The sequence below is a fragment of the Poecile atricapillus genome, chromosome 3, assembly GCF_030490865.1.
Source record: "Poecile atricapillus isolate bPoeAtr1 chromosome 3, bPoeAtr1.hap1, whole genome shotgun sequence".
Lineage (NCBI taxonomy): Eukaryota > Metazoa > Chordata > Aves > Passeriformes > Paridae > Poecile > Poecile atricapillus.
In genome coordinates, this window is record NC_081251.1 from 113,146,953 (window position 1) to 113,160,210 (window position 13,258).

At 42.3% G+C, this 13,258-nt stretch overlaps 1 protein-coding gene across 3 annotated transcripts in view; it reads left to right on the plus strand.

The window, feature by feature from the left end:
* Nucleotides 1–212: 212 nt before the first annotated feature.
* Nucleotides 213–13,258, plus strand: part of XPO1 (exportin 1) — a 34,846-nt gene continuing 21,800 nt past the window's right edge. Inside the window, exons 1-4 of one of the 3 annotated variants that reach the window (XM_058834776.1) lie at nucleotides 213–972; nucleotides 4,605–4,736; nucleotides 8,406–8,507; nucleotides 12,348–12,420. In XM_058834776.1, the coding sequence (XP_058690759.1) occupies nucleotides 4,611–4,736; nucleotides 8,406–8,507; nucleotides 12,348–12,420 (301 nt within the window). In that variant the 5' untranslated portion in view covers nucleotides 213–972; nucleotides 4,605–4,610. Of the gene's footprint in view, nucleotides 973–1,446; nucleotides 1,616–1,758; nucleotides 1,911–4,604; nucleotides 4,737–8,405; nucleotides 8,508–12,347; nucleotides 12,421–13,258 lie in introns of those variants that run through there. The other 2 variants (XM_058834778.1, XM_058834779.1) reach the window with 2 other exon arrangements.

Genomic DNA, 13,258 nt, shown 5'->3' on the forward strand with positions numbered 1-13,258 from the left:
CGGAGAGCGGCAGCCCCCCCCTTAGCGCGCAAAGCGCTGCTGGAGAGGGGGCGGGTCCCTTTGCTCAACCCCCCCGCCGCCGCTCGCTCCCCCCCGCCCATCCGAGGCGCGCATCGGATGGACAGGTCGTCCGACCAATCAGCGTGGCGGCCGCCTTCGCGGCGGCACATCCCGGGGCCAATGGGAGCGGCGGATGGGCGGGGCCTCCGAGGTTTCCAAACGCTCCGCGGCGCCATGGGCTGAAAACTAAACCGAGATGGAATCTCCCAGTCTGAACCGGTTTGAGCCGGTTCCGAGCCTGTGGCATTAGGAGGGGGAGACGCGCCGCGCTCAGTCCCCGTCGCCGCCGCCGCGTGTGTGACCTGCTCGTAGGGGACCCGCAGCTGAGGGGGCGAAGTTTAGTGCGAGCCGCGGGGGGGGGCGGCGGGAATGGGGGCGAACTGAGCGCCGGGCGGGGAGGGCGGCAGCCGCAGGGGCAGCGAGAGCCGGCGGGGCCGGGCCTGGGCGGCGCGGGAGGCGCAGCCGGGTAGATCCCCCCTCACCAGCGAGGCCGGAGCGCCGCGCCGGCCGCTTTCCCGGGGCTGAGGGGAAGGCGCGGAGCCGAGCGCGGAGCCCCGGGGGCCGCTGCGGGCGCCTGGTGCAGCCAGGCCGGGCACGCTGCGAGGGGAGGAGTGGCGCCACTAACCCCGACCCACCACCGAGGAGGGAGCGCTCGCCTTCCCCCCACCTCCTGCCGTGGTGGTTTTTTTCCCTCCTTCCGTGCTGGTTTTTTTTTTTCCCCCTCCTTCTGTGTTTTTGGTTTTTTTCTTTTTTTTTTTTTTTCTTTTTTTTTTCCTTTTTGGGAGGGGGTTATTTTTGGTGGTCTTTTTTTATTTTCTTTTTTTTTTTTTTTTTTCTTGTGGCGTGTGGTGGTTAGAAACTTGGCTCTCCCGCCCCTACTTTCTGAAGGAAGAGGCTGTGAGAAACCCCTAGGTAAGCGAGGGTTGTGGGGGGGTCGCGATGGGCAACGCGGAGGGGGCAGAGGGGGGGTATTTTAGGGGGACAGGAGGGGGGATGTGCCCGTGCAGGGGGGCACAGAGCCTGGCCTGTGCTAGGAGAGATGTGATGAACCCCGTGGAGAAGCCCTGAGGGGCGGGGGTGCGCTTGGATGGGGTTTGGGGTACGAGCATCCCCGGCCTGGCCGAGCGCAGCCACGGATGCTGCGGGGGATGCTCCTCGTTAGGAAGGGACCGGGCAGGCTGGGATCGGCTACGGGCAAACCCGGCGACATAATCTGTAAATTATTAGGAGTGGAAGTTTCCAGAAATATTTTTTTGTGTGTGTGTGTCTGTGCAGCAGTATTGAAACGTCCGCCTGGATCACGTGGGGAGCCCTGTATAGAGCGCAGGGCTGGAGCCCAGGGGAGGAGGAGGAGGAGGAGGAGGAGGGAGGGGCTGCGGGGCCACCGCGCTCCGCAGGGCCCCGGCCCGCCCGACCCACCGCCCGGGCCCGTTCCCTGCCGGGATCCCGGGCCCTGCCGGCCCGAGCCGGGAGCCGGAGGCGCTGCCCGAGAGCCGGGGCGCTGCCCGCCCGCCGGGGCGCTGCGGCAGGAGCCGGGGAAGGGCCGCCGCGCTGGGTGGGTGTGAGTTATTTCCAGCCGAAAATGAACGCTCCGAGGTGTCGGGCAGATGTTACTTAATCCGTCTCGTCCTTCTCCTTCACGTGTGTGTGAAGGAGCGAAGGGAAGGGGCGGTTTCGTTGCCATTGCTGGTGTGTGGAGCGTGATGCGAACGCGTTTGTCGTCCGCTGCGTTTCAGAGGCGCTCACCCCTCCTGGGTGGGATTTACAAGCGATGCAGCTAATTCCTTGGAAGAGGGAGGCAACTCATTTGCATTGCGTGCTAAGAAATGGGGCACAGTGACTCTCCCAGGGTGGGTTTTTTGGCTTTTTTTTTGGTTTTTTTTTTAGTCGCTGCCCCCATTGAGCTTTATATATCTGGGTTCAAGGTGCTTTAGGATTCATGGCGAATGCTCAACATTTCTTACTATTAAGTGCCTGCTGTTATTCCTGTGTGCTACATGCCAAAATGAATCGGGTCTACCACAATAAGCTAACTGTTGTGTTAAAGGTCCAGGGTCATCGAGAGTTGGGATAACTGTGTAAACAGTGCTGTAAATGCAGTTCTTTTGACCTTCGGTAGATGTCACATTCTTGCTGTGCTGTAGTTCAGATTTTTTTTCTGCCTTTTTTTATTATTATTATTTTTTAAAAAACTTTTTCTATTGTTTCTGTTTGCCCATTTATTGAAGGACTGATCAGTGGTGGTTCTTGGAGCTGAGGCTTAAACGTGTTCTGGAGATCAGGCATGATGGGGGAGGGAAAAGTGTAGGAGTACAGTAAATCAGAGATTATGAGCTTCATGTGGGTACAGTGTTAGGAGTGGGAGATGGAGTTGGTTGCAGGTGGTGGTGGCCACAAAGCCGCCATTTCTGTGTTTCGGCTGCCGAAGTAGGTAGGTCATTTTGAAGATAATGCTGGGAGTGGCGAAGGGCCCTATTCAAAACATTTCCTTTCTGCTTCCATGTGTTGAATAACTTCTCTCGGTCACGCTGCTCCTCCCTGGCGCTCTCGGGGCCGCCTGAAAACCACTGAAGGAGGCTCAGGTCTGAAATGAATGGCCCTACCTGAAGAGCGACTGGTTCACGACATTTATTGTAGTTTGGAAAGCGCTTTCCCGGCTCAGGGCTCAGCCATGGAGGCCAGATGTGGACAAAAAGGGGCGTGCCTGGGAGCACGAGTGGCTGGGGGAGCATTAACTGCTCTGAGCCTCTTCATGGGTGCAGTTTCCTTCTAGTGGTGCTGCTCACTGCTCCTCATTTGCCCGGTGATATTTTCAGCCTCCTCCTGGGCCAAAAGAATGAAATGAAGAACGAAGTCAGCCTTTTCTGCTGCTGTGTTTCTCGCTTTCAAAGTTAACATTGCAATTTTGAAAACATTAGGAGTTGAAGGAGGGAAGAATAGACATGGAGTGTTAATTTATTTTGTTCTGTACTTGATGTTTATTTTCTCCTGGTTTTGCAGGTACATGTTGTAAAAAGACTTGACTGGATGTTGAGATAAAGCCCTTAAAATGGTTGTGTTAGTGTAGTAACACCAAATTTTCTGCTTGAAAATTCAGTTAGAATATTTGGGTTGGAAGCTATTTTTTATATATATAAGTAAAAGAAATTACTTGATGCTGCTTGCGAAGACACATTTCTAAACAAAAGGTTTTCCTTGTCTGGATGCTACTGTAAAACTTTCACTTAATTAGCAATTACTAGGGTTGAGGCACAGGTTTGTCTTGCTCCTTTTGAGCATGTCTTAAATGCATAAAGCATAAAACAAATTCTTCCTTACACATGGAGTTACTTAGTAAGAGCAAATCTGACTTTATGGGGTGTGTTCCTGGAAGAGTTTCAGGTTGTATCTTTCTGAGTATGCAGATGGTTCTGGTGTAACTTTTTGATTGATCTTTCACTTGCCCAGACTTCTGGCTGTTTGTTGAGTGGGCAGTTTCGTGTGAGATTTGTAGGTTTATAGGGTTTGAAAAGGAGGGTGAGTGGCACAGAGGTGCTGTAGATGGCAGGGTGGGAATATGTGTTAGAGTTGCCATTTTCTGTGAGAACAGGGCAATAAACCTCATTAGGTGGGGGATGGAGGGTGATGTGAAAAAGGTAGAGTATAACTTACCATTAACAATTCTGTGGCTTCTGGCGTGTTTTCCTGCTTTTCATGAATGTCTTTATCTTGCACCAGTCTCTGGCTGGTAAAGAATATTACGTGCACACCCCACCTGACTCCCTTTGCATAATATCAAGGCTGCTCTATCTAGGACAAAGAGTTAATGCATGTGTCCCTGGGTTTAGGGGACCTGAAACCTCCAGTAGAATTCCATTTCAGTTGGAAGTGATCTCACATGGCACACAGAGTAACCTGCTGATTGAACAGTGCCTTTGCTTCAGGTTCTCAAAGTGCCTTCAGTCAACTTAGTTTCAGTGGTAATTTTTTACTTGGATGTGGTTAACTTGGAAGGTGGTTTTCTTTTTTTCTCCAACTATTTGAAAAATGCCCTGTGGCTAATTTCTTGCTCTGTGTGTAGATCACGTTTCACCTCCATACCCAAGTGTTTAAAAGCTTTTGGAACTGAATCTTCTGAATGTGCATGTTGGCCTTGGGAACTCGATACTCGGCTGAGATTGCCAGGATGGGTTTTGGTTGTAGTGACACAAGACTTTTCGACCAGCAAACATGTAGGGGTCGATACCTGCTTTGAAATAAGCCCCAGGGTGTTGGTAACACAGCCCATTCTCTAGTCAGACTGTTATTATGTGTTCTACCTGTTGAAGACCCCAAGAGTTGAGCTGGGGTAGTGATGGGTGAGTTTGTCAGGGAGGAAAAAGAAAAGTTTGTCCTGGTATGTGCCCTACAATCAAAGCAGTGTTGTACTCAGTGTTATCTACTACTGCTAACATAAGCATCTTGTTTCAATGAGACAAATGAGCCAAGTTGAAGCACTTGCTTTGCAGCTGCATCTGATAATAATTTCTTACTAATTGATCAGTTTTTTAAAATTTATTTTGCAGTAATCTATGCCAGCAATTATGACAATGTTAGCAGACCATGCAGCTCGTCAGCTGCTGGATTTTAACCAGAAATTGGATATCAATCTCTTGGACAATGTGGTGAACTGCTTGTACCATGGAGAAGGTGCACAGGTAAGGTGGACATGGAACATGCATTTATTGACCATGTTTAACAACACTTAAACTAAATCAGCTGAGCAAAATCAATTCACTCCAGTTACAATTAGTAACATTAGTGAATTTACTAAGCTAGTGACTGGAATATCACCGGCAGTCACATGAAATGTGAATTCATGTTGCAATGACACTTGGAGAAATATTTATTTGGTGTGGGTTCATTTCTAGCTTGCCTTCTGATGTTGAGAATTATTAGCAAAAACGATTTGGTATGGACAGTTAGTGCAGCTCACCTTTTCTGACTTAGGTCTTCAGGAGGGTCTGAGCTACCTGTTACTTGTTATCATGGACAGGATTGTGAAGCCATAAATGTAATGTTCACTTCAGTGAAGAATTGTTTTTAAAAGAAAAAGTGATGCTATTACTGTGTTTGTATTTATAAAGAAACATGTCATGCCTATTTAATAGAAGAGTTTGTTCCTTTCTTGTTTCTGGTCTTTTTTATTTCCCGTTACAGTTTGCACAGGTTCTTCTTGCATTCTTTCCTTTGGACTTTATACTTCACAATCTGCACTAGGTTGAAATGGAAAGACTGTGCATTTGTGTGTTTGCATATATTGCCTTGAAAGTGAATCTTCTATTGCTTTTATCTATTTCTTGAACTTTGGAAACAAGACTTTAATGTTGAGAGCAAGTATTGCTACAAAGGGTGTTGGCATAGTTCCTCTTCTGGCAGATTTTAATTGTTCAGGCTCAACAAATTGGGAGTTTCAGTGTCAGGCATCTCTTACTAAGATAGTCTTGCACAACAATAAGTGAATTAAATGGGACAAAGTAGCTGATGCTTTTCTATTCTTTCCAGCTGTTAGAATAAACAATGATATACTTGCATATGCTTGCTTTGTGTATCTCTTTAGGGGGAAAAAAAAAAGCTTTTGTAAAGCTTACTAATGTGAATTCTAGTAGGTTTTGAAATACCTTGTTGTTTTTTGAAATATTTGCATTTTGAGTGTCCTAAATTGAAATAGTTGCTTGTTGTAGTTTTTTGAGTGCTTGAATGATAGAAAACTCATTGTAGCTTTTGCCTTAAAAGTATGGACATCTGTAGCACTTGTTTTGTGATCTTTTGCTGCCCTGCAAAACAGGTGATGCTTATAATGTTGTTTGGTTTGAAAAGAGTTGAAAAAGTTCTGAAGGTTTATAAGGAAAATAAAGGATTAAGACTGAATACAATGATCAAATTGCCATTGTTCTGGCATTGTGAGAAGTTGCTTCACTTAAAACAGCTGGGAAAAGTCTCCAGTATTTAGAAAATCAGTACAATAAGATGCAAAAATTCAGGAGGTGGTGTTTAATGGGCAAAAGTGAATTATGATTTACTTGTTTAAATGCATGTATTTATACATGTTGCCTCAATGAAACTTTCGTCAGCTGTTTTAGTACCTTTCCAAACTGGAGACATTTCAGGAAGTCTGAGCTTTTCCCTTTTCCAGGGGGTTAAAAAAAATGCAAGAAAAATTTGGTCTCAGTGGAGTCTGGCAGCTCAAGTCCTTTACTAAAGGGTGACAGGAATAATAGGAGTTGAGGAAACTAAATATTAAAATTGGGAGATTACAAGTGGTTTTCCTGGAATAGGTCAGGGTAATGTCAGGGTAAAACAGGTTTAGAATGCAACCTGAATGGCCTGTGCTGAACTTGCTTTCAGATTCACCTGCCTCCTCCTTCTGCTTAGTTCTTATCTCTGCTTGCAAAACTGTTATCTGCTGATCTATATTAGGCAAGAAAGAAGCTATTTTCTGTCCTGGAGATTTACATTTTTTTTCTCTTGGTTTTTTTGGGTATACTTCTCTGAAAAGAATGTCCCCACCCCAGTGCAACACATGACTAAGGAGATTTCATGCAACTCATAAATGTTTACCTGGACTCATCCCAGCCTTTTAATTCCATTGATCTGTTAGATCTTCACACGTCCAGAAAGATTATTTGCAAATTTTTTTTTAGTACCAGCAACATTATGAGGCTTTGTTCCTGATTAATCACTATTATTATATTTATATTGTTTATGAAAATACAGGATTTGATGTCCAGAGAAGGGGTTAGTGGGTATGAGAGCAAACCTCTCAGCACTGGGAGGAGGATGTGGACTGTCTATATTTTGTTGGTGTTGAAATTTGATCCTGGGATACGTCACCAGTATTTGAAGTAAACAGGAGACCAATATAAAAACACACTTTCAGTTTGAACCTGGAAGTAATACAGCTATTCCTTCTCTTTTAAAACTAAAATGTATTAAAAGTGCTGGTTTTTCTGTTTGTTGTTTTTAACTCTGATGTCGCATTGGAACGATAGGGCTGTACTGGTTGTAGTCTTAAACAGAATATTTATGTGGTACTTGTCCATATCAAATCTGCAGGGACTTGCTGCTCCAGTTGCTCCACTGTGCTCAATTATATCAAGTATTTTGTATCCCAAGTATTTATATTCCTTCTCTATTGGAACCTCCAATTTCATTTTGTAAATCACATGCCAAATCTGTCAGTTTCTTGTATTATATATACATATACATACATATATATATATATGGAGAGAGAGAGAGAGAGAGAGGTTTGGGGTCCTGATTGGGTTTCCAAGTTGCTGAAAGTACATGTTTTCTTACACCAGTTGCTGATTAGCTCAAGTATGTACTTGGGTGAGACTAGAAAGCTGCATGGCTGTACTAAGTTCTAACTGTTGAAATTAATCCTAAAGCAAAGCTTTAACTGCTTTGTAACTGTCAAATTGGCTCTGCAGTGCAGTGAAAGAATGAGCTAAGTTGTGTTAATTGTGTTACAGAATCCCCACCTTGTTGGTAAGGCAGTGCCTGATGCTTGTAGGGGGTACAATTTGCAGCAGGATTTGTCAGTGCATGGCACTTTTGGAAATGGCTGACATCACTTTGGCTCCCTAAAAATTCTTGAGGACATCCAGGCTTTTGAAAAGGAATGGCCAAAATGAATTCAGCTATTTCAATGTGTAATTGCTTCAGATGAGGTTTTCAAGAAACCACAGCATCTAGGAGAGTAATTGATAATGTCAATCCTAAGGAAGAGCAAACCATTAGCATGACCAGCTCCCTTCCTCCCGCTGGCAGGTTTTTATTATGGTTTTGTAGGTTGTTAGGTACACCAAGGATCCCTCAGAACTAGGGATTGGAGACCTCTAATGCTCTGCTTTGTGGTTCTTCAAAATAAATTCAACAGTTCTGCAGCACAAAACAGTGTTCCTTAAAGCTGGCACTTTGTATGGAAGTGTTTCCACTGGAACTAGAAAGTTCGGGTGCCCTAGAATGAAGTTTTATCTAGATGACTTTGTGGAAGAGGAGAGAACTTCATTCCCTAGTAGGTTTTCCCCCTCATGTGTGCTATACTTGCATGTTTGCTGCTGGTCTGGATGAATCATTCAGGATGGAAGAGTGGAAATGAGAAATTACTGTCCTACATCAATGGGCTTTTGGATTTTGGTTGTTGCTAAACTTCAGCTGTCACAGAAGGAGGCTTAAGGAACTTGTTGCTGCTGGTTGAGTTCTGTCTAACTCTTAGATAAGTAGTTTAAATGGAGTGTTACATATTGATGTCTTCAGTGATAGTATATAACTTCTTAAATAAGCTAATGTTAACACTTTTTTCATATCAAATTTTCTTTCAGCAAAGAATGGCACAAGAAGTGTTGACTCACTTAAAAGAACATCCTGATGCGTGGACAAGAGTTGATACTATTTTGGAGTTCTCTCAGAACATGAATACCAAAGTAAGCAAATTAACTTTTATTTATTTGGTTTTCCTCTTTCTTCCATTTGTAAACTTTGAGGAAGGTATCTCATTTTTAGCCATAGACTTTCTTGATTCAAACCATATTTTTTTGATTGTCTTGTTTGCAAAGTTGGCTTTAAGCAAGAACTGTAAATGAAAAAAGTATTCAGACCTCCTTTTACATTGCCAAGAGATTCTCCCTCCTCCCCTCTTTTTTTTTGAGGATGAGCTGAATTGGATACACAGAACTTTTTTCAAGGCACATAGAAGCATTATGCCAGTTCCCAAGATTGGTATTGTGTCTATATAAATTTGAGTCATGAAAAGTCTCCTAGAGCCACATTTTGTCCTTGGGTAAGTGCTTGGCTGTGCGTGATCATAATGAAAGCCACGTGCACGTAACTGAGGAGAAAATTAGTCCCTAGGTGTGTTAAAGACAAAACAAACCTTTATTAGGCCAAGGTTTTGAGCAATCAATAAAGGTTATGCACCCCAAAGTTTGTAGTAAATCAGTTCTTTGCTACTATGCAGAACGTATTTGCTTTGTACTGCTGTTGGAAATCCATCCATCATGGTAGAGGCTAAAATGGGCAGCACTCAGGGCTTTATCTGCAATTTGGAATGCTTTACCTAAGACTTGTGAAGTTTGAGCCAAAAAAGATGATCAAAATGTGTTTTCACTGTCTTAAGTTTGATGATTATTATCTCAAATAACTGACATGCATGTTTTTCTGCTGGATACACACTGTGCTCAAACAGAAAAAAAAAATTGTGTTTGGATGGTTTCTGAAATCATGTGGTATTCATGAAGCAGTTCATATTTTTTTTTTTTTCTCTCTGAAGTTGAGGGGAAAACAGTTTAAAGAACTTCCTCAAAGTAACACCTTTAAGCACCTTTAAGTAACAGTGTTTGCCTGTTTGCTTGCCTGGTAAACTTTGCTTTTTATACTGACAGACATTACTAATGTTTAAGTTGATTTATCAACAGTATTTTTAAAAACTCAAATTTGTCTTGTGAAAAATGAGATGATTAGAGGAACAGAAAGAAAGCAACAGGTAAAGAATTCTTCAATTTACATAAATTGCAAATGATTTGGTGCTAAATTTATGCACTATGACATTTGGCTTTTATGCAATCATATTTTTTCTTTAATTAAAGCTGTTAACACTACCTGATATTAATCATAATGTTCCATTATGTTGATTGCTTGTAATAGGAAGAAAAGGGGTGTCTTCCTGTGCAACTGACACAGCTAGGCTTTGACGGCAGGCCTCCACAAGGTCTACCCTTTTGATTCCCTTTAACTGAATTCTGTTCATCAATTGTTTTTTGTTTCTTGGGAGGTGGGAGGGAAAGGGATTCGGTGCATAAAATAAGTAATAAGGGTGCCATAGAAATTTCTACCAGAGGGATCATTTCATGCTTTTTTTTTTTTTTTTTTTTTTTAAATGAGTCTTTTGCTGTTGCCTGTCCCTCATCTTCATAACTGGGCAGTGAATTAGTGGTAGACAATTAGCAATGATTAAACCAGGAGCAAATTAGTTTTTGAAAGGCTTCTGTCTTACACAGAGTTAAAATGCATTTGCATGTGCTGTTGCAAGTAGTTGATTAAAAGGCAGAACTTTGTAATTGGTATCAGTGACTTTTTTGGGAGTGGTGGTTCTCATTATCAGAGAAATTAGGGTGATTAGAACCATCAAACCAAATGAAACAAAGTAAAAGCCCCCGAAGGCTCCTTGCAGGATGTTGGGGCTGATACAGCGCTTCCAGTGTGGTGTGGCAAAAGGATGTGCAGGTGAGGGTTGTACACAGTGATTTTCCTGCTGCTGCTGTTCCGTGTCACATGTGAGTGCTGGGGAAAAGGAGTATTTTTAGGATTGAGGAAGAAGTGAACAAGACACTGCAGAGGACAGAAGTCCCAAAAGAATGAGTAGAAACCTTTGCAGCATGAACAGCTTAGGGTCCATGAACCCAAATGAGATGTTTGAGCAGGTAATGAGGTATAGATGTGATTGCTAGAGTGGCTGTCCTTTTCTTTGACTCTAGGAAATTCTCACTGAGGGAAAAACCCACTGAAGATGAGGTCTGTTCTTAGGTTTTTCATTTAAATTTCATTTGGTCATCTAGTGTTTATTTAAAATGAAACTAGGCTTGCAATTCTGGTGTAAAAGCTTAAATGAGTGGAAAAAAGTTTGGGAGAAAATGAACATTTCTAGTTAGTTGATACCTGAAAAATTAATGCATGTGCCTCTAGAAAATAGAAATTTCATTTGAGTTTAGATGTGTTTCAGGAAAGTTAGCCCAGTCTGATATAAATATTCCTACTGTCAACATTATTAGGAGCTTTTGTAAGTATGTTTTGTAGCATGAGTCTGAATCAGTTGCAGATGGTGTCTGTAGATTTACAGCAGTGGCTGAAATCGATTCCTGTGAAGCATTTTGCTTAAGAATGTTTTTGCACATTTTCCTTCAAATTCCCTTGATTTCATTTAGCTTTTATGTCACGTAATTAAATCAATTTACAGGTTAAAATCTAGTGGATAAGCTTTTGCTGCTGACCATGGAGGAAATAAAAATACCCTGACAACTTGCTGTAATTCATAATTTTTCTTGGTGGCCAAGGTTTTGGAAGGGGACAGAATATTTTGCAAATCCGGGATGTACACCTGAAATTTCCTGGGAACTGGGATCAGATAGAGAAGGAAAGGGATGTAGGTTATGCTAAGATGAGAACAGCAAAAATGCTCTTTTAATACAATGTAGCTTGGGACAGTCTACATTGTGTTTCTTTAATTAAACTGAAATCTATATGATCCCTTTGGTCGAAATGCTAATGATCCTACTTTGTGTAACAACTAACCATTTTAAAGAGGAACTCTTATTCTCAGCCAAACTTGGAACTGTGAAAACTTGTTTACCTTTCAGGCATTGATTTTTTTATTTTTATTTTTATTTTTTCTTCCTAATCCACTGTAGATAAAGTAAATGCAAAACTCCTCATCCCCTTTTCTCTCCTGTCTATTCATGCTAATGGGGTTTTACATATTAAAGTTCTTTGGTCGTACCATGACAAACTTCTTTCCCTGTTACTGTGAGTTGGCAGTAGGGACAAATGGGCAGAGGGAATGGCCATTTGCAACGTTGATGGTTTTGGGTAGGAACGTAGGAAGGAATTCCTGAAAGGTAAAATTATTTCCAAGAGCTTATTCACATTTTTATTGTTCTTTGACTGAGCACAAAAGTTCATCTTTAAATAGTAGAAATAGCTGCCATATTGGGGTGGGGATTGAAATTAAATAAACCTGTGGGTTGTCTTGCTGTTCCTAAAGTAGCACACCAGTGAAGTTTGGGAAATACTTTCTCTTGAAAGTGCCAGTGTGAGGACATGTGATGCTAAGACAAGATTCTTTTTTTCCAGCTTTTAGAGGAACAATAGGAAGCTTGAGACACCATCCAAGCTGCTAAATATTTTAGGAGCCTGGTTGTGTTAATACTCAAACTTAGGAGCAGTCATTTGTGATACAAATTCATATCTGGCTGCTACTTTTCCAGATATCCAAAATTGTCTGCCAGAGAGCTTTTCATTATTGTTTTTTTCCCCCCCTCCTGGTGTGAGCATGATCAAACAGCAGGACTTAGTATAGCCAAGAATAAAACAAGAAAATACGATGCATGAAACCTCAGTAAATGGGTGAATAGACATATATTTAATAAAATTGTTAGTTTAATAATCTTGAGGTCTTAGATGTTAAGTGTGAATGTCTGATTGAATGAGAGTCCTGCAAGTTAGTTAGTCCTACAGTAATGTACTCACATTTTGTTCTTCTCCAATTTCAGTATTATGGACTGCAAATCTTGGAAAATGTGATAAAAACAAGATGGAAGATTCTTCCAAGGAACCAGTGCGAAGGTAGGGAGGGATTTGTCTTTCCCTCATAACTTTGTGTATTAACTGAGATTTAGGCTGTCAATCTCTAAGTAACATTTTGTCATGTGTTACGATATCTTGAATGATGGAAACCACATCTTTCACTTCTGTGATAGTGGTCTCAGCGGGTTGGTGAGCAGCTGAAACTCAGTAAATTTGTGGAGAAGGTGTGACTGATAGTTTTGAAACATCTGAGGTGTGCTCCTGGCATTGAGGTAGAGGTTTTCATTCGCTGTACTTGGCACAGGAGGTTTGGCTTTCTTCACCTTCTCGGAGCAGCCTCAAGTGGACTCTGTGGCCCACTTGTTACCTTGTGTAGGTTTGTGTAATTGTTTTGAAGTTTTAAGCAGCTAGCAACGATTTTAAAACAGAAACACTAAGTGCACTTTCTTACCTATTGATGGTCATTCATTCTGTTAGGCAGGGAGGGTTTGATTCATGAAGTGTATAAACAGGCAAATTGCTTTAATTGGTGCAGTGTAGGGTAAGCCTCAGTCTTCCATCAATGCAAGGAAACTGGAAGTCTTCAAATAAATTCTGTGTTTCCCCTGCCTTGTAGCTGGCAATGTTGCTGATTTTTAGACATTGGCTACAGTAAATGAAGGTACCCCTGTGGTTACAGGGTTAGTGCTTTTCACTTGGCTGGCTGTCAAGTCATCACAACTTGGACTTGAGTACATTAAGTGCAGACACCTTAAATTCTTGCCATTACATGGTGTCACTGTTCTGTACTTCGTTTTTTACTAAAAGCTGGTCTTGGAAATAATTAAAATTAGTTTTAAGTAAGGTTTTTTAGTAAAAATCCAAATTTCTGCTGTGA